General features: G+C 37.6%; 1 protein-coding gene across 5 annotated transcripts in view; it reads right to left on the bottom strand.

Annotated features, from left to right (window-relative positions):
- The window catches only part of fgd1 (FYVE, RhoGEF and PH domain containing 1), a 56,843-nt gene that overhangs the window by 12,342 nt on the left and 22,458 nt on the right, over window positions 1-22,043 (bottom strand). For 2 of the 5 annotated variants that reach the window (XM_048210343.1, XM_048210344.1), the window contains exons 2-6: window positions 7,595-7,807; window positions 6,548-6,734; window positions 5,366-6,053; window positions 2,822-3,060; window positions 1,850-2,006 (exon numbers count right to left, since the gene is read on the bottom strand). In XM_048210343.1, the coding sequence (XP_048066300.1) occupies window positions 1,850-2,006; window positions 2,822-3,060; window positions 5,366-6,053; window positions 6,548-6,734; window positions 7,595-7,807 (1,484 nt within the window). Of the gene's footprint in view, window positions 1-1,849; window positions 2,007-2,821; window positions 3,061-5,365; window positions 6,054-6,547; window positions 6,735-7,594; window positions 7,808-20,753; window positions 21,189-22,043 lie in introns of those variants that run through there. The other 3 variants (XM_048210347.1, XM_048210348.1, XM_048210345.1) reach the window with 3 other exon arrangements.

The raw sequence follows: 22,043 nt of genomic DNA, 5'->3' as shown, positions 1-22,043 counted from the left end.
GCTGTTTCATGTTGTCATTAACAATAAGGCAAACTCCCAAAGCATGGCAAATCACAAACAAGATAATTCACTGGTAGTGTAACCCTTTCATGATGAAGCCCAAGACATGCCTGATCTCCTTACAGCAGTCCTGTGATCTCAGGCACTGGGCCTCACGCTCTCTTGATATTCTTCACACAGTGGCAACCAGAGACGTTTGAAGTGCAGCACCAGGCCTGATTGGGGCGCCATTAGTATTCACTCTAACCTACAACTCCCCAAAAACACTCCACACCCACAGCGATTCATTCTTTCATCTGACGCACTCAATCATTGCTGAGCCATGGGAGTGCTCTTGTTATTTTGAACACGAACGCTCTTGTCTCAGACTGTGAAGGTGGATTTGGTGGAGTGCACCTGGTGGATGAGATTACTGTATGACTAACACTCGCTCTGTTCATTCAGTCGACGGGTGTGAATTATGCAGGGTTGCGTGCAATTAACACTCATTATAACAGTGAGGGGGTTTTCACACATTTCAGCTGAGAGTGTGATCCACAACAGCACTCAAAACATCTGACTGTTAATAGCAAACCATCTCTGCCGTGACATTATCAATTTTTAAGAGAACTTTTATTGTAACTACTATTGTCGTTTCACACTTATACACTTGAAATCTATTAAGACATCAGCACTCTGTTCTAAACTCTAGCAGAACTATTTTAGACGCGCTACTCAAAAGTCCATTACAAAAAGCGTTAAAGGGGTCCTTGATTACGATTTCACTTTTTTATCTTTTGTTAGCGTGTAATGTTGCTGTTTGAGCATAAACAACATCTGCAAAGTTGCAACGCTCAAAGTTAAATGCAAAGGGAGATATTTTCTTTTACAGAAATTGCTACAACAAACAGCTGGTAGGGACTACAATGAGCTTCTCCCCAGGTTGGTGACATCACAAACCCCAAAATTTACATAAACCCCACCCCCGAGAACACTCAACAAAGGGAGTGAGGCCATGTTGGGCTGCTTTAGAGAAGAGGAAGAGTTGCTGTAGTAGAGTGTTGTTGTCATGCCGTCATTTTACGCTGGACTGCTTCACAAACGAGGGACAATTCAACGCTGGATTTACACAAAAGATGAACATGACGGCACATGCTAGTCGATGAGTTGAATCAACTCCACAGCAACCACATAAATTTATCCACTAATCATTAAGCAACGTCCAATTTCATTCTAAAAGTTGTAACTTCTTCCTGAGTCTCTCCATCAGTGTCGACTCCGGTTTGAACAATGTAAGGCTGAACACCGTTACTGACAATCCTCATTTTGGCTGCGTGAGATTCTCCAGCTTTGTTGTTGTTGAGCAATGAAGCATGAGCTGTTAAAGCTCCGCCCTCTTCTGGAAAGGGGGCGGGGAGCAGCAGCTCATTTGCATTTAAAGGGACACACACAAAAACGGTATGTTTTTGCTCACACCTAAATAGTGGCAAATTTGACAAGCTATAATAAATGATCTGTGGGGTATTTTGAGCTGAAACTACATAGATACATTCTGGAGACACCAGAGACTTGTATTATATCTTGTGAAAAGGGGCATAATAGGTCCCCTTTAAAAAAAAAACTTTACTTACCCCAGACTTTTGAATGATAGTGTATTTTATCAAATATTTATGCAAACATTTGTTTGATATCTCACTTTGGGCGTGACTAATCCTGGAAGCATCAATTACAGCACATCTGTCAGCTGACAGACCAATCATGACAGTGATGCGGGAGTCCCGCCTTCCTAATATATATCACAGCTTTTTCTTATTTCGGAGCATTGCATCCTTAGCTTAGCACAAAACATTTAAAGTCCCCACTCTGGTACCTGGATGTTGTGAATGATGGCTTTGAACTGAGAGGAGCGCTGCATCCAGGTGTTCACTAGCTCCATGGCCCTGTCAAAGTTTTTCACATACTCGCCGTACATCTTCAGGAAAGGGGCCAGTTTCTGCAGGATGTCCCCGATGCGGGGGTTCAGATCCCTTAGGGGAGAGGGGCAGACGTTTAGTTTGTGAAAACACATATGTGGCTTCTTTTGCTTTAATTCAGAATTCAAAATATATCCAAACTTGCCAAATGACAATTGATAATTCCATCTCTAAAATCTGATTGCATGAGTCACTGTACAAACCATTATAAAATAGTCAACAACTCTGACAACGCATCAGTTTAATACTCTACTAATGTGCCAGGTCTACTATCTAAAATATCATGCTATAATTAGGCTAATCAAAAATAATATTGGCAGAAGATTTCTATACTGGGGTTATTATTAATATATGTAATCATTTATTGAGCATTAACATCTTTTTTATCGCCCAGCTCTTTATATGCTCATACATGCAGTATATTCATATAAAGCAAATACATACTATATATTAAATCTCAACTGCCTGATTTTATATTATTGCCCAGAGGCTCTTTATTTAATGTTGTATATATAAGTATGTCCAGCTTTATCTGCATACATACAGTACACTCATGTAGGGCAATATATAATATATAGCAAATCTCAACTGCATGATTGCTTGTATCGTATACCAAAACTAACTACATTATCTCTCAGCTCTAATCTTCTGAATACGACTATAAGGCATGAATATATTAAGATATTATAAACATTAACATCATGATTTTCTGTAAAGCTGCTTTGAAACAATGTATATTGTAAAAAAAAAAAGCGCTATACAAATAAATTTGTCTTAACTTGAAGGCAAGATAAATTATTAATTAGGGGGTAACATTACCATTTAACCATAGTAAAATCACTCTCACAGACCATTTCTGTCTTTCTCACCATTCCTCCATGCGTTTCTCCAGCGCGGGCAGCAGGAACTGCTGGTGGAAGCAGTAGATGGAGCAGATGTTGGAGAAGATGCCCATGACCACCTCACAGGGAAAGGAGCTGCGCGCTCGGGCTTCCTCCATTAGCTGGGCGCAGAACACCTGGTCCAGGAGGTGCAGTCTGGACACGTAGGCCTTCTCCGTATGCAGCAGCTCATTAGCAATGTTAAATACCCGCTGCTGGACTGACAGCTGTAAAATGAGAAAATGATAGCTGAATAATGACAGTTTGAACACACCTGTGACAACAATCAGACTAGGTAAGCAAGCAATAACAACAGCGAAAAATGGCAGATGGGGCAATAATAACTGAAATGATCCATGATATCATGATATTTTTAGTGATATTTGTCAATTGTCTATCTAAATATTTCGTTAGCATGTTGCTAATGTAGGCTACTGTTGGTTAAAGTTACCATCGTTTATTACTATATTCACGGAGACAAGAGCCGTCGCTATTTTCATTTTTAAACACTTGCAGTCTGTATAATTCATAAACACATCTTCATTCTTTATAAATCTCTCCAACAGTGTGTAATGTTAGCTTTAGCCACGGAGCACTATCAAACTCGTTCAGAATCAAATATAAACACCCAAATAAATACTATACTCACATGACCCGAAGCATGCATGCAGCATACATGACGAACATCTTGTAAAGATCCATTTGAGGGTTATATTAGCTGTGTGAACTTTGTAAATGCACTGTATTATAGAGTAGTGAGCTCGATGAGCAGGAAGCGAGAGATTTAAAGGGCCAGCAGCCCTGAATCGGTTCATAGTTAATGATGCCCCAAAATAGGCAGTTAAAAAAATTAATTAAAAAAAATCTATGGGGTATTTTGAGCTGAAACTTCATAGACACATTCAGGGGACACCTTAGACTTATTACATCTTGTAAAAAAAACGTTCGATGGCACCTTTAATATTTTTGTAACAATATAAATGTCAGATTTTATAAAATATAACGCATCCTTGTTAAATAAAAATATTAATTTCTTTAAAAAAAAAATTATTTTATATATATATATATATATATATATATATATATATATATATATATATATATATATATATATATATATATATATATTTGTGCTGTCAAATGATTAATCACATCCAAAATACAATTTTGTATTTCCATAATATATGTGCGTGTACTGTGTATATTTATGTTTATATAAATACACACACACATATACATTATTATATATATATACACACACACACACACACACACACACAAACACACACAGTCTCTCACAGAAGTGAGTACACCCCCTCACATTTTTGTAAATATTTTCTTTTCATGTGACAACACTGAAGAAATGACACTTTGCTACAATGTAAAGTGTACAGCTTCTATAACAGTGTAAATTTGCTGTCCCCTCAAAATAACTCAACACACAGCCATTAATGTCTAAACCGCTGGCCACAAAAGTGAGTACTCCCTAAAGGCTGGTTCACACTGTGCAATTTTGGCCACAATTTGGTCGTCCGAGACAAATTTTGCAAATCCTAAAAGATTCCTATAATCCTAGCCTAAAATCTGTAGTCTTTGATTGCTACTTTGACATGTTCACAGACAGCCGGTTAATGACCGTTGCAATCACATTTTGATTCAGACAAAATTTGGCGCACAATCCTCCAGTGTGACTCCTACGACAAACGTCAAATTGTCTTCGTTTTTCAAGACAAGCCATGATCAAAATTAATGCTAGAGATGTCTTTGTTAGCCATCATTTCAGTCCCGCGTGTAATGCAGCTCACTGTTACCGAATGTGAGTGGGTTGATAATGTAAAACTCCGGACAAGTTTTCATGCGCGCGTCCGTTTTTAACGCGTCCTGACTGTCGTACAGTCTGACATAAATGACAGCTGAGATCCCACAGTGTGACATGAGGATCATGTTCGTGCAGTCTGACAAGCAACCATCCTAAAGGACTGTTATAAATCGCACAGTGTGCACCTGGCCTGAGTGAAAATGTCCAAATTGGGCCCAATTAGCCATTTTTTTCTCCCCGGTGTCATGTGACTCGTTAGCGTTACAAGGTCTTAGGTGTGAATGGGGAGCAGGTGTGTTAAATTTGGTGTTATCGCTCTCACTCTCTCATACTGGTCACTGGAAGTTCATCATGGCAGCAGTACTTTACATTGTAGCAAAGTGTCATTTCTTTAGTGTTGTCACATGAAAAGATTTAATAAAATATTTATAAAAATGTGAGGGGTGTACTCACCCCTCACATATATATATATATATATATATATATATATAATAAATATAGTTTTTCAGGGTTTCTTACAACAAATTTATGTATCCTAGAATTAAGCTGTTTATGTATACTGCATATATGTGTTTATGTAAATTTTATGTAAACTAAATGTAAATGAGTCAGAGGTAAGATCAATCCATTATAATTTATTTAATAATTTTCTCACCTCATTAATGAATTAATTAATGGTAGGCATGGTCTCTGAAGAACACACTTCTGCTCACCTCAGTGGAGTCTTGTCGTTCAGCTTTAGGCAGAGGTTGTAGGGCCATTGGGTTCATCTCACTCTCATCCCCGCTGCCCTCTTCCATATCACTGTCTCCTTCCGAGTCTCTGCCACCCTCCACACCGCTGGCCCCCTCTCCTCCGGGCCCCTCGGCATAGCCGCAAGGAAGCCCGGGCCCTGGGCTGCACGGGCAAATCTCCCTCTCGTGACCGACCCGATCCTCGTCCCCGACAAAGCAGAGCTCCTCACTGTGTGAGGGCGAGCTGATACTGTCAATGCCGCTGTCTCTATTGGCCAGCTTCCCGTCCATCTGTGACGGTGGGAGGGACAAGCGATCAGAGGGGATTTCTGATTGGTTGGCTGTGAGGTCCCTCATCTCCATGGTGTCCAGCAGTTTATCAGAGGCACCGTAGCCTGATTCCATAGAGAGACGCTTTTCTGAGCAGGACGCCCCGAGTTCGCTGTCATCCTCCTCGGTTTCGTCCACCTCTTCTTCCTCCTCCTTTTCTTCTTTCTCGACCTCCTCCTCGGCCAGCGGCGCCTCTAGTGGTTCCTGAAGGGACGTGCAGGGCAGGATGAACTCCGAGGGTGGAGGGCTAAATGACCCAGGAGTGGCCTGCTGTTCCGGGACCCGTGGGGTACACATCACTCCCCCGGTGATATCTGGTACCACGATGATCTGCTCCCTGGAAAACATATGGCCAACAGTCCTAAATGTGTATATATGTATGTATATATATATATATATATATATATATATATATATATATATATATATATATATATATATATATATATATATATATATATATATTCAATATTTAAAAAACACATCACATTGTGAGCACTACATAAAAAAAGTTAAGTTATTAAATTATAACTAAAGAAAATAAAAAATAAGCTAAATTTAATAAGATTTATGCTTAAAAATAAGAACCTACAGCTATATTTTCTAAAAAAAATGCAATTCTGACTCTCAAGTACATCTGATGTTTACATATTTTTAACTGGAAAACAAGACAAAAATATTGATTAATAAAACTACTTCTTGTTTACCTGAGATCAACAAAGGGAGATATCATTACTCGAGAGCACCAAATCAAATCTGACTGTAGTTATGAATAATAAAATCTACTGTAACCTAAAAACCAGCTCCAGCGACAGCTGATTGTTCTCTCACCTCTCAAACTTCTCAATGAGCGAGAGGACACAAGTGGGGGAGGAGCTTCCCTCTGCTCTCGGTAAGGTGGCGCGTGATTGGCGAGGGTCAGCGGGGAGTGGGCGGGAGGGCGGTGGAGGGAGGGGCTTGTCCGGGGGGCGTGGCCGTCGAGCGCTCTGCTGCTGTAGATGAGGGGGTTTCGGGGGCACTGAATGAGACAAAATCAATACGGAAATCAATACAGTGAGACTGTACGATCACATGACTGTACCACAGAGAGACACAGATATTAAATTAGAACAACAGGGTAGAATAACAAGTACTTTTACTAGATTGCATCATAATTGTATATCACATTATATCATAAATTATTCACGAGGTCATAGAGTAAACATTAAATTACAGTGACCTCAATTCAGTTGCAATTTTTGCATATATTTATATATTAATAAATGTATTAATTGAATAGTAATAAAGACTTCTATTATTACAAAAAAAATCTATTTCAAATAAATGCTGCTCTCTTTCTATATGAACTTTCTATTCATCAAAGAATCCTGAAAAATTTAACTGTTTACAACACTAATAATAATAATCAGAAATGTTTCTTGAGCAGTAAATCAGCATATTAGAATGATTTCTGAAGGATCATGTGACACTGAAGACTGGAGTAATGATGCTGAAAATTCAGCTTGACATAACATTAATAATATTTCAGTGTTTTCTTGTTTCTTTGATCAAATAAATGCAGCCTTGGTTCTTGATCGGCAGTGTATCTCTCAAATCTCATTTGCAAATGTGCCCTTTTCAATCAATAACAACAAATTTACCTCTGTACTTCACATAAACTTATTGTATGGCATCAGAAGACTTGATATGTAGCATAAAAATTGCCATTTTGTCCTTTTTAGAGCTTGACAGCCCTTGTTCAGCTCTGACCAGCATAAATCAGCCTGGACCAACATGGGATTCATCGCCTCATACTGTAATTTTCAGCATGAGGGCGAGTAAAAGATGTCAGAAGTTTTATTTTTGGATGAACTATCCCTTTAAATATTCAGAACATACCTTGAGGCTTTGGCCCAGGTAAAGGTGGGCGTGTCTTAGGAGGTGGAGGCGGGACATCCTGGGGTCCGTTCTCACTTGTGCCATTGCAGTGCTGTGGTTCCAGGGGTCCAGGGTCAGAGCAGAGGCGCTGTGGGGTCTCGTGGGCTCCGAGGCAGGGGCCTGGCTCAAGGGACAGACTCTTAGTTAGGAGCCGCGGACTGGATGTGGATGGGCCTGACAGAAAGAGAGAGAGAGTGCAGACTCGCTTTGATTCGGAGAATCTGAATAAGGGGAATAAACCATGCCTAATGTTCTTTATCAATTTCAACCAATAACTGAAGTTAAGGTCTTGTTATTGGTTTCATTTGAGCAGGTTTTGGCCAAAATGAGTCTTGTTTTGCAACTCAAGATTAGTTGGAGTTAAAATACACCACTCTCTCTTTCATAGCCAGAGCTTTGTGATATAAAAGCTGTGCTTGTAGACAATACAGTGAGTTTCATCAGGGTTGAAAATGTGAATACAATTGGGAAGTAAATGAAACAAAAGTTACTTGTAAGTGACATGAGTAACTCAAATTCAAGACCAAAATAGATTCATGCATCTATTAACAACATTTACTATCAGAAGGATGATTTACTCCAGAACACATTAAAAAAGTCAGCAAAACGATGAGAAAAAAATATGAGGAACAAATTCATAATGTGTTTATGATCAGTTTTACAGAGAGATGGACTGATTCATACTATGTGCCATAATGACCTGAACTGTTTATCACTAATATGCAGAAAATACAGATACACTCAAAAGTTTGGGGTCAGTACGTTTTAAGCATCATTACTCCAGTCTTCAGTGTCACATGATCCTTCAGAAATCATTCAAATATGATGATTTGCTGCTCAAGAAACATTTCTGATTATTATCAATGTTGAAAACAGTTTAATATTTTTGCAGAAATCACATATTTTAGGATTCTTTGATTGATAAAAAGTTCTAAATAATAATACACTTTAAAAAAAAAATGCTGGGTTAAAAACAACCCAGGTTGGGTTGAAAATGGACAAACCCAGCGGTTGGGTTAAATGTTTGTCCAATGTGCTGGGTAGTTTTATTTCACCCAACTATTGTTTAAAAATGACTATATGGCTGGCTTAAAATGAACCCAAGATAGGTTGGAAATTAAAAATCAGACACATAATTATTAGAGGCAACAATAATAATCAAAAGGTGAACATTTATTAATAAGCAAATTAATAAATGTTTATTGTTTAATTATTATTAATTAAACTTAATAATAAATGTTAATTTCCAACATATTTTGGGTTCATTTTAAGCGAGCAGTACAGTCATTTTTAAACAATAGTTGGGTGAAATAAAACTATCCAGCAGGTTGGGCAAACATTTAACCCAACCGCTGGGTTAAAACAACCCAATTGCTGGGTTTGTTCATTTTTAACCCAGCATTTTGTAGAGTGTAGCATTTATTTGAAATAGAAATCTTTTGTAGCACTATAAATGTCTTTAATGCCATTTTTGATCAGTTTAATCCATCCTTGCTGAATATAAGTAAAAAAATAAGAGTTTTCTGTTTTTTAAAAAACCTAATGTAACTGACCCCAAACGTTTGAATAGTAGTGTAAATAACCCAAATTTAAAAAAATATTCATTTTTGATAAAAAAAAAAAAGTTCAATAATGCAAAAAGTTCAATATAAGGCTAGTAGATCCATTCAAAAAGTCGATTTAAAAACCAACTGGTTACTCTTATATGTCTTATTCTGTAGCTCATCATTACTAGCATGATCATCTCAGACAGCAAACACTTTAAGAACCAACAAGAGAGAAGAAAACAAGACGGGCAAATTCAATTCAGCCTAATTTAATGGAGCCGGCTGGGCGTAATGGATTACAGTTGGGCTGAGTGATGTGTCTGAACGCCAGAAAGCATAAATGTACAACATGTTTTCACACAAATCACCTCTGGGTCAATAAACTGTGAGTCCAGATCCTGTGATAAGTCCAAGTAAATACTCCACATCAATCTTGGGCTTAAATTACACACTGGTTTGTGCTGACAATGTGAACTTGACATCAAACAGTGTAAAAAGACTTCTGGGTAAGCAGTTGAGCGCTCTGCGCCCTTGTTGGGCCTTCGTGTGTTAAGTAGGTCAGTGTGTTAAAGTGCCAGTCTCGACTGTGTATATTTGCCTGCTCAGCTCAATCAGTGTAACACATCGTGAGATGGATATAGTGACGTAACAAAATTTAGAGCCGAAACACGCTACAAACGAGGCACGCGTAAATACGATTTCAACATTAAAGTGGGCTTTGATATTAAAATGAGCGTGGAAAGGAAAAAATCTAGTCGGAATTTCCTAAAGTGGCACGGACGGGTCAGATGTTGGGCAGACCCGCCGTCTAGATGACGTTGCCATTTTTAAAAAAGCTCGTCTGTCCCCCTACAAAGAGCTAATTGCTTCCATATGGTGACACTCATACCAGCTAGTGCAGGCAGGGGGCTGAAATGACTTCCACATGCTCCAGCGAAATTACTTAAAGGTGAAGAAAGGCTAGCGAAGGAGAAACTAGAGTTATCCTAGCCGCAGATTTGGATTCACACCGCATGTTGTTTTTCCCATGTGCTATAGGAAAGGGATGTGTGCTGTGACCTACAAGCCCGTTTGAGTCGGGACAGATTAAATATGCATCAAAACAACAGTCCCATCCAAAACATGTCAACTTGAAGGGCAGATAAAGATGAGATCAGCCTAAAAAATTATTTTTTTAGTAATTGTCTTCTACTGTTGCAAATAGCAGGACTATATATGGTTGCTACTGTATATAATTGAGTACTATTATTTATGAATATTTTCATTTAGTATTGATTTTAAATTTAGTTAAAATTTTGTCATTTTTATTAGATTTTTAAAAATATATATATGTCTATATAGTTTTTATTAAATTTTATTTTACTTTTAGTTATTTTAGTACATTAAGACTTTAGACATACAAAGAAGATGCAGTCACATTACTATGAATGGGAGAAAGTGCAACGCGCAATATGGCGGAATAAGTCCCGCCTTCTATATAAAACAACCAATCGCCAATTGGTAAAGTCATTGCATCACTGCAACTGTCGTTTCCTATAGAAACAGTCAGTTTCTATAGGTCACTTATGACTGCACATGCGCATTGGCTTGTGCAGCCTGAAAAATGCAGATTTTTGTCATGATTTGAGCATTTAGAAAAAAATTATTAGACAGATTTCATTGGCGATTTAAAATATGAAATGTAATCGTAAGTTTGGTGAATAGCTGAAATAAATAAGTGTTTAGATTTTATTTAATTTTAATTAACATTTATTCTAAGTAACAAAAATGTTTTATAGTTTGTTTTTATCATAAAGCAATATTACGGAAGAGGATTAGGGCCAAGCAATAATAAAAAAATAAAACCATCTCGAGATTAAAGTTGTTAAATTTTGAGAAAAAAGTCGAAATAAAATGTTGAGAATAAACTCGTTAAATTACGAGAAAAAAAACTCGCTAAATTTCGAGAAAAAAGTCGAAATAAAATGTTGAGAATAAACTCGTTAAATTACGAGAAAAAAAACTCGCTAAATTTCGAGAAAAAAGTCGAGATAAAATGTTGAGAATAAAGTAATTAAATTACGAGAAAAAAAGTCGTTAAATTATGAGAACAAATTCGTAATTTAACGAGTTTATTCTCAACATTTTATTTTGACTTTTTTCTCGAAATTTAACGAGTTTTTTCTAGAAATTTAACAACTTTAATCTCGAGATGGTTTTATTTTTTATTGCTTGGCCCTAATCCTCTTCCGTACAATATATACTATATACCAAATCTCAGCCGCTTGATTTTTTAATATATATATATCATCGCAAAATGTAAACTTCGCTCAGCTCTAATCTGCTAAATGCAACTATAAAGGCATGAAGATATTATAAACATTAAAATCATGAATTCCTGTAAAGCTGCTTTAAAACAATATACATTGTGAAAAGCACTATACAAATAAATTTGACTTGACTTTTGGTCTAGTTAACTATGATAACCCTGTTGGGTGGTTTTTAGGGTGTTGCTAGGTGGATTATTACTGATGCATGTCAGAAAAGCCTGCTTTCAAGTCTATATGATGTTCTAAGGCCTGGAACACACTAGATGATTTTCATATCTTAACCGATATTAAAACCGTAGGAGAGCACAGATATGAAGACAGTTTCAACTAATTTTCAACATTATAATCCTCTGAACACATACGGCTAGATCGCGAGACCACAAACCTGCTGACTGTAGTAAACAGTGTTGGGGATAATGCATTACAAGTAACTTGTGTTACGTAATCAGATTTCTTTTTAAGTAACTAGAAAATTAATGCATCACTTTTTTCACTATATTAAATGACACAAATATACTTTATGTATTCAATCTCACTTTATTAACCATTGTCTTTGCTGCTGACCTTCAATGACCTAATTCAACCAGGGACGGACTGGGACTAAAAAACGGCTCTGGACTTTGACTAGGCCCGGCCCAAAGCAATCGGCGTGCGGAAACTCGACGACAACAACAATTACGCCTGGCATGAGTGTCACAAGACTTTAATTGTGGCTCATGATACTATACCATCCAAATTATAGCAATAGCACTGATATTGACTAGATGTTGTGTTAAAAGCATATTAGATTAACTTGAATACTCATATAGCAGGGGTCTCAAACTCAAATTGTCGGGGATTGACACCTCATAGGAGGGCCATATTATCCTTCAAGCGCAAGAAAGCGCAACATTTCAGAAAATTTACCTTCCTTTGCATTATTTCTCATTTAGCCTACTTCAAATTTCATTAGGCCTACTAAAATATTTTTTATACCTATACTATAAATATCTTATTTACCATACTAAATGTAAACAGCAGTGTCTCTCTCATTGTTACAGAGTGTAATATAATTATATAATACTATTACTAATATAATACTATTAATTGAAATAGTCTGGTGCGACTTCTCACATCCAACAAGATATATGGAATAAAAAATCAGTAATTTAGGAACAAAACCAGCAACACTTGTGGCGTGGAGGGGTCAGAAATAAACAAAAAAACTGGAGCTATATATCAACTTTATTTTGCCAAAAAAAAATATAAATATATAAACATTGTTACATACATTATTAGTTTTTAACATCTAGTGGAAGTATTTTCCCTTACTTTATGTTAGCTTAAATAACATTAAAATCTTGCACTGAACAACACTGTACTGAACAAATACAATCCCTGAATACATTTGTACACTTTGTTTCTTGACAGACACCTGCAGCGCCTGTGCTCACACAGCTGGGCCACATTTGTCCAAGATGCCGTTTGAGCATCGGTAACGTTTAATGGCTGCATCGGACGCGTTTCGGTAGTTTAAATCGGCGCTCATGACTTAAAGTCGAGTGCTTTTACTGTAATTTAGGCAAGCGCGCTCATAATAGAAGCGATTGAGAGCGCGGCTCATGGTTGCATAGCAACGACAGACGCCACTGGAGCGAAAGCTCATTGGAAAGGAGAATGCGGCGCGGCCGCTTATGTGACGCGATATGTGAATGCCCCTTAGAACGGCGACTTTTTCTTTGCATATCAGACAGGTATCAACTAGAGAATAATAATAATAATAATAATAATAATAATAATTTAACGGGCCGGATTATGTTTTTTTTTTAGATCAGTTGCGGGCCGGGTAGAGGTGGTAGGCGTGCCGTAAATGGCCCGCGGGCCGGCAGTTTGAGACCACTGATCTAACGTCTTTGCTGCTTACTTGGCGGCCACGGCCAGTGCAGCTGGCATCCAACTTAAAGGTGCATTGCTGCCACCTACAGTACTGGAGTGTGAAACAGATTAGTGGGGGGAAAAAAAACAGATGATGACTGCGTGCGTGGCGGGTGGTGGGCCGGCCCGCCGGCCGTCCTGGAGTACCGGCCGTTCTGTGATTCTCCAGATCACACAGATGGCCAGTCCGCCCCTGAATTCAACCATACTAATAAGCAAAAATGACTTTAGATTTAGAAATAAGAGTGTTGAACTTCCTTCTCCTGTACCCTATTCTTCTTTAATCCAGAACAGCAGCACAGCTGAAAGGTTTGTTTGAGCTGCGCCCTCTACTGTACAGGCGAAAATATGCATTTCCTTCAGCCTGAGGCTTATTCATTTCACTTTTGGTGTGAAAGGGCCTTAACATTTGCTAAAAACAGAACTTTTTTTTTTCGTTACTAAAAAACAAACAAGCAAGCTCAGCCCAGGTGAGAAAAAGTAATGCAAAAGTAATGTAATTCATTAATTCATAATCATCAGCTGGCTCTCCTGGCATTAGTTCTGTTTTGCAGCAAAAAACAAAAAAGGAGAAAACGAATATTGGTGAAATCTTGGCTGAAATCCTTCTCAGTTCTTTACTTTCATCTATAAAAGAAAGCAACATCCGGTTGAATCTTGCTCGCTCTCATTGGTATCCCGTCGGAGGCAGATCGATCAAGAGATGTAAATATCAAACATGTTGGGACTGGGGAGGCTCCGACTCGATCAGGAGCAGTAAAAATTGTAATGACACCACAGAATTGAGGATTTTTTGGACAAAAAGTTGGTTGTGACAGGCCTCGAATCGGATCACTGGGGGGTGCAAATCAAGCCCAAAATCGGGCTTAAAATCTTCAAGTGTGTGGCCAGCATAAGGGATATTTTCAGCTGTTTTATCATCTGTCAGTGGAAAATCGTATGTCTAAATGTTTTGAAAAGCAATAGCACACTTCTCCTCAGCAAAACACGTGATTTGAGGAATCATTCATATGGTGCTTAGTGATAGGGGTTTGTTCAATGGCATAACCCTATGTATGAGCAATAGTAATGCCACTATAAATAATAGTGCTCGGCTCAATGATAATTATATAAGCTCATTCCCCAAAAGAACATTTCAAACAGGAATTTTAGACATGATCCCAGAAACCCACTCTTAAATTTCTATTCAAAAACAATCTAACTAGATTTTCACATGGTCTTTTTCCATAGCAGACAGAGAAAAAAAATCTTTCCATTTACAGGCACTAAGCTTAAAGTCAACTGAGGCATTGAGACATCTAAACAGATAGGGAAAATTCCTCCTGTACAGCCAAAACATGCATTTTAATGATACTAGCAATGCATGCTCATACTACAAATTGAATGTCATCAAAAATAAAGCACCGCTGAAATACGCTTCATACAGACGTCTTCTCTTTTGAGAAGTTTACTTCTGACTGACTGATATTTTCATGCTCCATTTCTCCTGAAGGCATAAAGTGCAGACAGGGAGCTTTTAGGGTCATGAAGATAAAGCAGAGACAGATATGCTGTTCTGCTCTTCAATTCAGAGACTTACGATTAATCCATGAAGTGCTTTGGCTGCAGTTTATTAAAGGAATAATTCACCTCCAATTTTGTCTTCACCCTCATGTTATTCCTAATCCATATGTAAATGTTAAGATGTTCAGGACTTTCATGGCACTTTTTAGTCTTTTTTGGAGCTTGTTGACAGGCTCTGGTCATAATATGCTTTTACTGTAGCAGCTCAGAGCTTCTTCAAAAATATAATATTTTGAGTAGCACAAAAGAAACTAGGAGTGCAAGACGAAAATAGATTCAGATGCATCGTGATTCTGTCTTCAACGATTTTGTTTATTGCTTGAAATATGTTTCTTTGTTCCTCTTTATTACTTTTTATATAATAAATACATATAATAAAGCTAAAATAACACTGGCATAGTCTATAAACTCATTAATGATTACGAAAAAATGTAGATCAAGAATCGTTTAAGAATGATTCCCGGAATCGGATCAGATCATCGGATCAGCCTAAAGATTCCAAAAAAGAAAGTCATACAGCTTTTAAAACGACATGAGGGTGAATAAATGATGACAGAATTTCCCTTTTTTGGTGAACTATCCCTTTAAGAAACTCAAATGGGAAGCTCTTGTGACGGAGGACTGTAAGCATAATCTGAATTACCCATGATTCAATAAAACATCTGCCTCACCAGGCTCCCTAACAAAACCACTTTCAAGACATTCAGAGCCAGATTGAGCCTATTGATTGTTGCATTTCAATAAGACCCGTCGGTTTGAAAGATTTCCAATCAAAAATCAAAGTCCCCAGTAAATGTATACAACTATTTAGCAATATGTTAATGAGCAGTTAATTAGTCCAGAGTGGTGTTACGATCACAGCTGAACCTAAAAGAAAGTGCCAACGTGGCTAAAAACCAAACGGAAACCTTCTAAGGTCAAACTTTGAGCTTTGGACACGGAGCACAAAACCTCGTGCATGAGCAAACAGGATGAACCCTGCACCTGCACTGTAAGGAAGTGACTGCTACAGAAATTCATTAGGACGAAGGTCAGATTCTTCTCCTAAATGGTGCCAAGAGGCCTGTAAAAAACGAGCTCTGGCACGGTGGAGGTATTGCCGTCTAGGCACCGAGGCACAGCGGACTCGCATTTGACAACCTCTGCAGAAATCTCCACCCCGTGGGTCTGATCTCAGGATGTCAGTTACACCTTCACAATTCAGATTGATGTCTACACTACACAAAACACTGAAACACTCTTATTTGAATGATGATACACTTTCCAGCTTGTCAGACACATATTCACTGGCTTTTCACACTGGTGAAAGAACGGTACAGTGAATTCAAACCACGTGGCTTCTTTTTTTCAGTTACTCAGTAAGATTTTTTTCATTTATATTGAAAGAAATTGATACTTTTATTAAGAAAGGATGGATTATATTGATCAAAAGTGACAGTAAACACTTTTACATTGTTACAAAATATTTATATTTCTATAAACGCTTTGTCTATTCATCAAATAATCCTTAAATGTATCATGGTTTCCACAAAAATATGAAGCAGCACAACAGTTTAACATTGATAATAATGATAAATGTCTCTTGAGCAGCAGATCAGCATATTAGAATGATTTCTGAAGGATCATGTGACACTGAAGACTGGAGTAATGATGCTGAAAATTCAGCTTTGCATCACATAATACTATATGCTGGGTATAAATAATAATAAATGCTTGGTTAAAAACAACCCAAGTTGGGTTGAAAATTGACAAACCCAGCGATTGGGTTAAATGTTTGCCCAACGTGCTGTGCAGTTCAATTTAACCCAAATATTGTGTAAAAATTACAATATGGCTGGCTTAAAATGAACCCAAAAAAGGTTGGAAATTAAAAATCAGACATAATTAGAGGCAACAGGCATAATCAAAAGTTGAACATTTATTAATAAGAAATGTAAAAATGTTTATTGTTTAATTATTATTCATTAAACACTTTAATAAATGTTCATTTCCAACATACTTTGGGTTCATTTTAATCAAGCAATACAGTAATTTTTAAACAATAGTTGAGTGAAATAAAACTAGCCAGCAGGTTGGGCAAACATTTAACCCAACTGCTGGGTTAAAACAAACCAATTGCTGGGTTTGTCCATTTTCAACCCAACTTGGGTTGTTTTTAACCCAGCATTTTTTTAGAGTGTGATATATATGCAATATTACTGTATTTTTGCATAAGAGACTTCTTTTAAAAACATTAAAAAATCTTACCGAAAGGTATGAAAGATAACATAAATACAGTTTGAAACAGTCAAATTCATCTATATATTTCAATATTTATTGGATTATAAGCCTATTTATAATCAGAATTATCCTCACTTTATTCACATCTTGATTTTTTTCTGAGGAAGATCTCTTACTTAACAATTTGCACAAAAGAAAAAAAGAACATTTTACAAGAAAATACTATTTCAGTCTTTCTGCTTTGAAATTTCAAGTTTAATGTGTGTTACTTGTAATGATTTGTAAGTTACTAGTTACTAGCAATTTAGTAAATTCTCCACCATTTTTTTCCCCAGTGTATCTTAGAAGGCAGTAATCATGTTGCCTACCTTGCAAAACAGACTTAGCATCAGATGATGCCTTAAAATGCTACCTATGATTTGGAACAAAGATAAAATAGGATGCTAGTGGTTAGAGATGTGTCGGTCTGTTGGGTGATGTCTATAGATTAGGGCTTCCTCGTGTTACAATAACATGACCAGTCAGAATCCCTGTGTCTGTCCGTCAACTCGGGATCAATTTATAACCACACCACTTTGCTGATTCATCTGTCTTACGTGATTCTCCATGAATATTTCATGAACTCTGATATGGAATGGGAACCGGCTCAGAAATGCCAGACATCGGATTTTATACCTATTGTTCTGCTCATCTCAACATGTAGGGAACAGAAAGCATAACAGCAAACATCAGGCTATGAAAAAACACAGCAGTGAAAACAAACTTTGTCTTTGATAATATCTATCCCACCGTGAGCCGAGGGACGTGTTGAAACAGTAGGACTATTTTTATCATGATCAGGAGCTTGTGCACTGACAGGACAGTCAACACGCCACCGCTTTACACAAGCTGAGCCTCAGCAAAGATTTGCTCTCATCTAAACACAGCTAAAACACAAACACAACAGTCTGTGAAGTGGAAAAACAAGTTTTTATAACAACACGCGAAAGGCTTTCTAAAAATCTGCAGGGAAACATTACTGGAATCTTTGGAAGGTTTAAGAAAAATACTGCAGTCAGTCAGAACTACAGATGATTAAGGTGACCTACAGAAGGTGGTCAATAATGTAGATTAAAGCAGGTGTCGACATCTGTGCCTCTGAAGGCTGCGTTAATGGGTCAGACATCAGCAAAACACCACTGCACACATCTGTCTGTCATTCTCCTACACTTCTGGTCACAAGTTTGGAATGATTAAGCTTTTTTTTAAAGGGGACATATCATGAAAATCTGGCTTTTTCCATGTTTAAGTGCTATAATCTGGTCCCCGGTGCATCTACCAACCCAGAAAATGTGAAAAAGGACAACTGAGTAACTTTGTTTTGGTAAGCCTTTCTCTGCAAGCATGTGAAAAAACAAGCCACGCCCCTAATGACGTAGGAAGGGGATCTCATAATTTTACCGCCCCTTAATCTGCACATTTCGCAAGCAACAACGGTGTACCAGTTCTAACGCTATGGCAAAAGTTCAAGCAAAGCATGCTAACTGTCTAGCATGACACTATGCTATGTTGGGCTGCTTTAGAGAAGAGGAAGAGTTGTTGTAGTAGAGTGTTGTTATCATGTCCTCATTTTACACCGGACTGCTTCACAAACGAGGGTCAATTCAACGCTAGATTTGCACAAAAGATTAACATGACGGCACATGCTAGTGGATGAGTTGAATCAACTCCACAGCAACTATATAAATTTATCCACTAATCATTCAGAAACGTCCAGTTTCATTGTAAAAGTTGTAACTTCTTCCTGAGTCTCTCCATCAGTGTCGACTCCGGTTTGAACAATGTAAGGCTGAACACCGTTACTGACAATCCTCATTTTGGCTGCGTGAGATTCTCCAGCTTTGTTGTTGTTGAGCAACCGAAGCGCGAGCTGTTAAAGCTCCACCCTCTTCTGGAAAGGGGGCCGGGAGCAGCAGCTCATTTGCATTTAAAGGGACACACACAAAAACTGTGTGTTTTTGCTCACACCCAAATAGGGGCAAATTTGACAAGCTATAATAAATGATCTGTGGGGTATTTTGAGCTGAAACTTCACAGACACATTACATCGTATTACATATTGTGAAAAGGGGCAGAACAGGTCCCCTTTAATGTTTTAGAAACAAAGTGAAGTGTATTATACTCACCAAGGATACATTTAATTGATCAAAAATACAGTAAAAACAGTAATATTGTTAAATATTATTGCAATTTAAATACACTGGTTTTTATTTGAACATATTTTAAAATGTAATTTATTCCTGTGATCAAAGCTGAATTTTCAGCATTATTACTCCACTCTTCAGTGTCACATGATCCTTCAGAAATCATTCTAATATACTGATTTGATGCTCAAGAAACATTTCTTATTATTAGCGATATTGAAAACAGTTGTGCACCAAGTCAGCATATTAGAATTTACTGTATTTTTGATCAAATAAATGTAGCCTTGGTGAGCATAAGAGATTTCTTTCAAAAATGTTTTAAAAAATCTTAATCATTCCAAACTTTTGTATATAAATCTCTCGTGCATTGCACGAAGAAGGTCAGTACAAAGCTAATACATGAAAGTTAACAGTGTTTTAGGAGAATACTTGTGATGCAGAAAGTTGGATGCTTTTCAGAAGAATGTAGTTCATTCATTTCCCAAATGCAGCAGTCTAAAGGAACGCATTGCTGAAATGGATACTGTAGTCAGGCACACCCACCCTGTGGTAAACTGACAGCTAAACAGGCATTGTTTTGATGTATCATACGTTCTCTCTTGACTTTTAGAATAACAGATTGTCAGCTCATCAGACATGGAATGAAGAAACCGACATTGCATTTCACATAGCCTGACAACAACATGGAAACGCAAACACACCTACAGCTCACATTCCCTAATGATGGCAGGTGTACGCTGTCTTTGCATCATCAAATAACCTTCAAAAGGCATGCACACTGCAAGCGCAGGGGTCGGCGACAGCAGTAGTAGACCCCTGTAGACTCAATCGCACACACACACGTCTACATGTCAGGCTGCACTGCATGTCTCCCTGCATCCGTGTGCAGCAGGCAGTGATGCACCAGCCTGCAAAATGTAGGTGAAGCACCAGCAGCACTGCACAGACTACTCAAAATGTGCATGTTGGAGTGATTTATCATGTGCATTGGCTTGCATATCTATCACAGGTACATGTCATTAATTTTACTAGCATGTAAAAGCCCATCCCCCTCCACCAAAAGAAAAAAAATCTGAATAAAATGCATTAAAATTTCATCCAAACCCAAAATACACATCTTATGACAATGCATGCTAAAAATAATCCAATGTCAATGCAAATTATTAATGATAATACGGCAGATGGTGAATACACCCACTTTACATACTGACACACTGAACTATTGAACATGCATGTATGATATTCCGGCCATGATGGTGTATATATGATGCTGCAGATACATTCAGTGAGCAAACATACAACATTGCATATTTCCAAACTATTCCGTTTTTAAACCCCCAATTACGCCTAATATGTCGAAATAGATGCAAAAAAAGGTTCTTACCCCGAAGCACACTGGTTTTATCCATGTACATCGCGCAGCAAAATACGAAACCAGTCATTAAAATACAGAACGGGGAGACACAATCCCCCCCAATCACTCAAGGACGAAATAAGAATCAAATGAATAGGATTAACGCTAAATAAAACGCAATTCCGGTTGCTCCTCCAGTCCACCGGCGAACGATCTAAGGCGCGAGGAGGATCTGCGCTCTCACGCGCATCTCCAGCGCCTCGAAACCAACGCGCGTTCACTACACAAACCCAGCGCAAAAACCAAGTTAATAACACCAAAACGACACTAAAACGAATATACTAGAGGTTTTTGCAGCGGTGGCCATGATGACACCGAAAATGCGGATATAATAAGGAAATAAAATGCACCCTCGCGCCCCCCACCCCTCGCCGACTGCCCTGACACACACACAGACAGCAGCAGCAGCAGCAGCAGGACCGGGTCCCTCCTCCCCTCACCATCATCTTTACCATCCTCAGCTCTGTTTCCTTGACAACAGTTTAGAGGGTTTAATTTGGACTGTGTATATATTGTGATACAGCTAATATTATCATTCAAAGCAAAAATGCCACAATTATTGTGTCCGTATTTGTTGTATATTCTAAATTCACACTGTTAGCTACTAAAAAGTGCCTTGGCAATACTATGGTATTTTGACACATATACCATGTTATATTACATTTGCATCACAAATCAAATTATTTTACCCAAGGCAACTTACAGTTCATTCAAGGTACATAGTTTTATACATATTAGGATGCATAATGTATATAAGGAATGCATTAAATGTGCATTTGCTGGGAATCAAACTAATGACCTTGGCATTGCTAGAATCAGACTTAATACAGTGATGATATCGGATTTACTATGATACTTTGATATACACCACGCTACTAAAATTCATGCACTCCGAGGTATTTCTAAGAAAAAATATAGTATGGTATATCAAAATAATAATAATAATAAAAATAAACATGGAAGTACTACTTTTGTGGAAGCTACACACAAATACAAGCATACAATAACTCCAATCACAAAAACGTGAATAAATATAAAATATATTTATTAAACAGAAATAAAATTTAATATTTAAAAACATTCCGCAGCTGTAACACTGCCGTTTCACTTACTCTAAAATAATAGATTGATGTGATTAATTGAACTGATACATTTGAAATGTACTCAATTAAAAAGGTTTGGACAGATCGAGGGCCTGTGACTCATGGAATAACCATCTTATAGTTAAACCGCATGTGTAGCGGTGTGTAATTAGGTTCT

Source organism: Megalobrama amblycephala, linkage group LG12 (genome assembly GCF_018812025.1).
Source record: "Megalobrama amblycephala isolate DHTTF-2021 linkage group LG12, ASM1881202v1, whole genome shotgun sequence".
In the NCBI taxonomy this organism is placed as follows: domain Eukaryota; kingdom Metazoa; phylum Chordata; class Actinopteri; order Cypriniformes; family Xenocyprididae; genus Megalobrama; species Megalobrama amblycephala.
The sequence above is the reverse complement of the archived record's forward strand: the minus strand, read 5'-3'. Positions and strand labels throughout refer to the sequence as shown.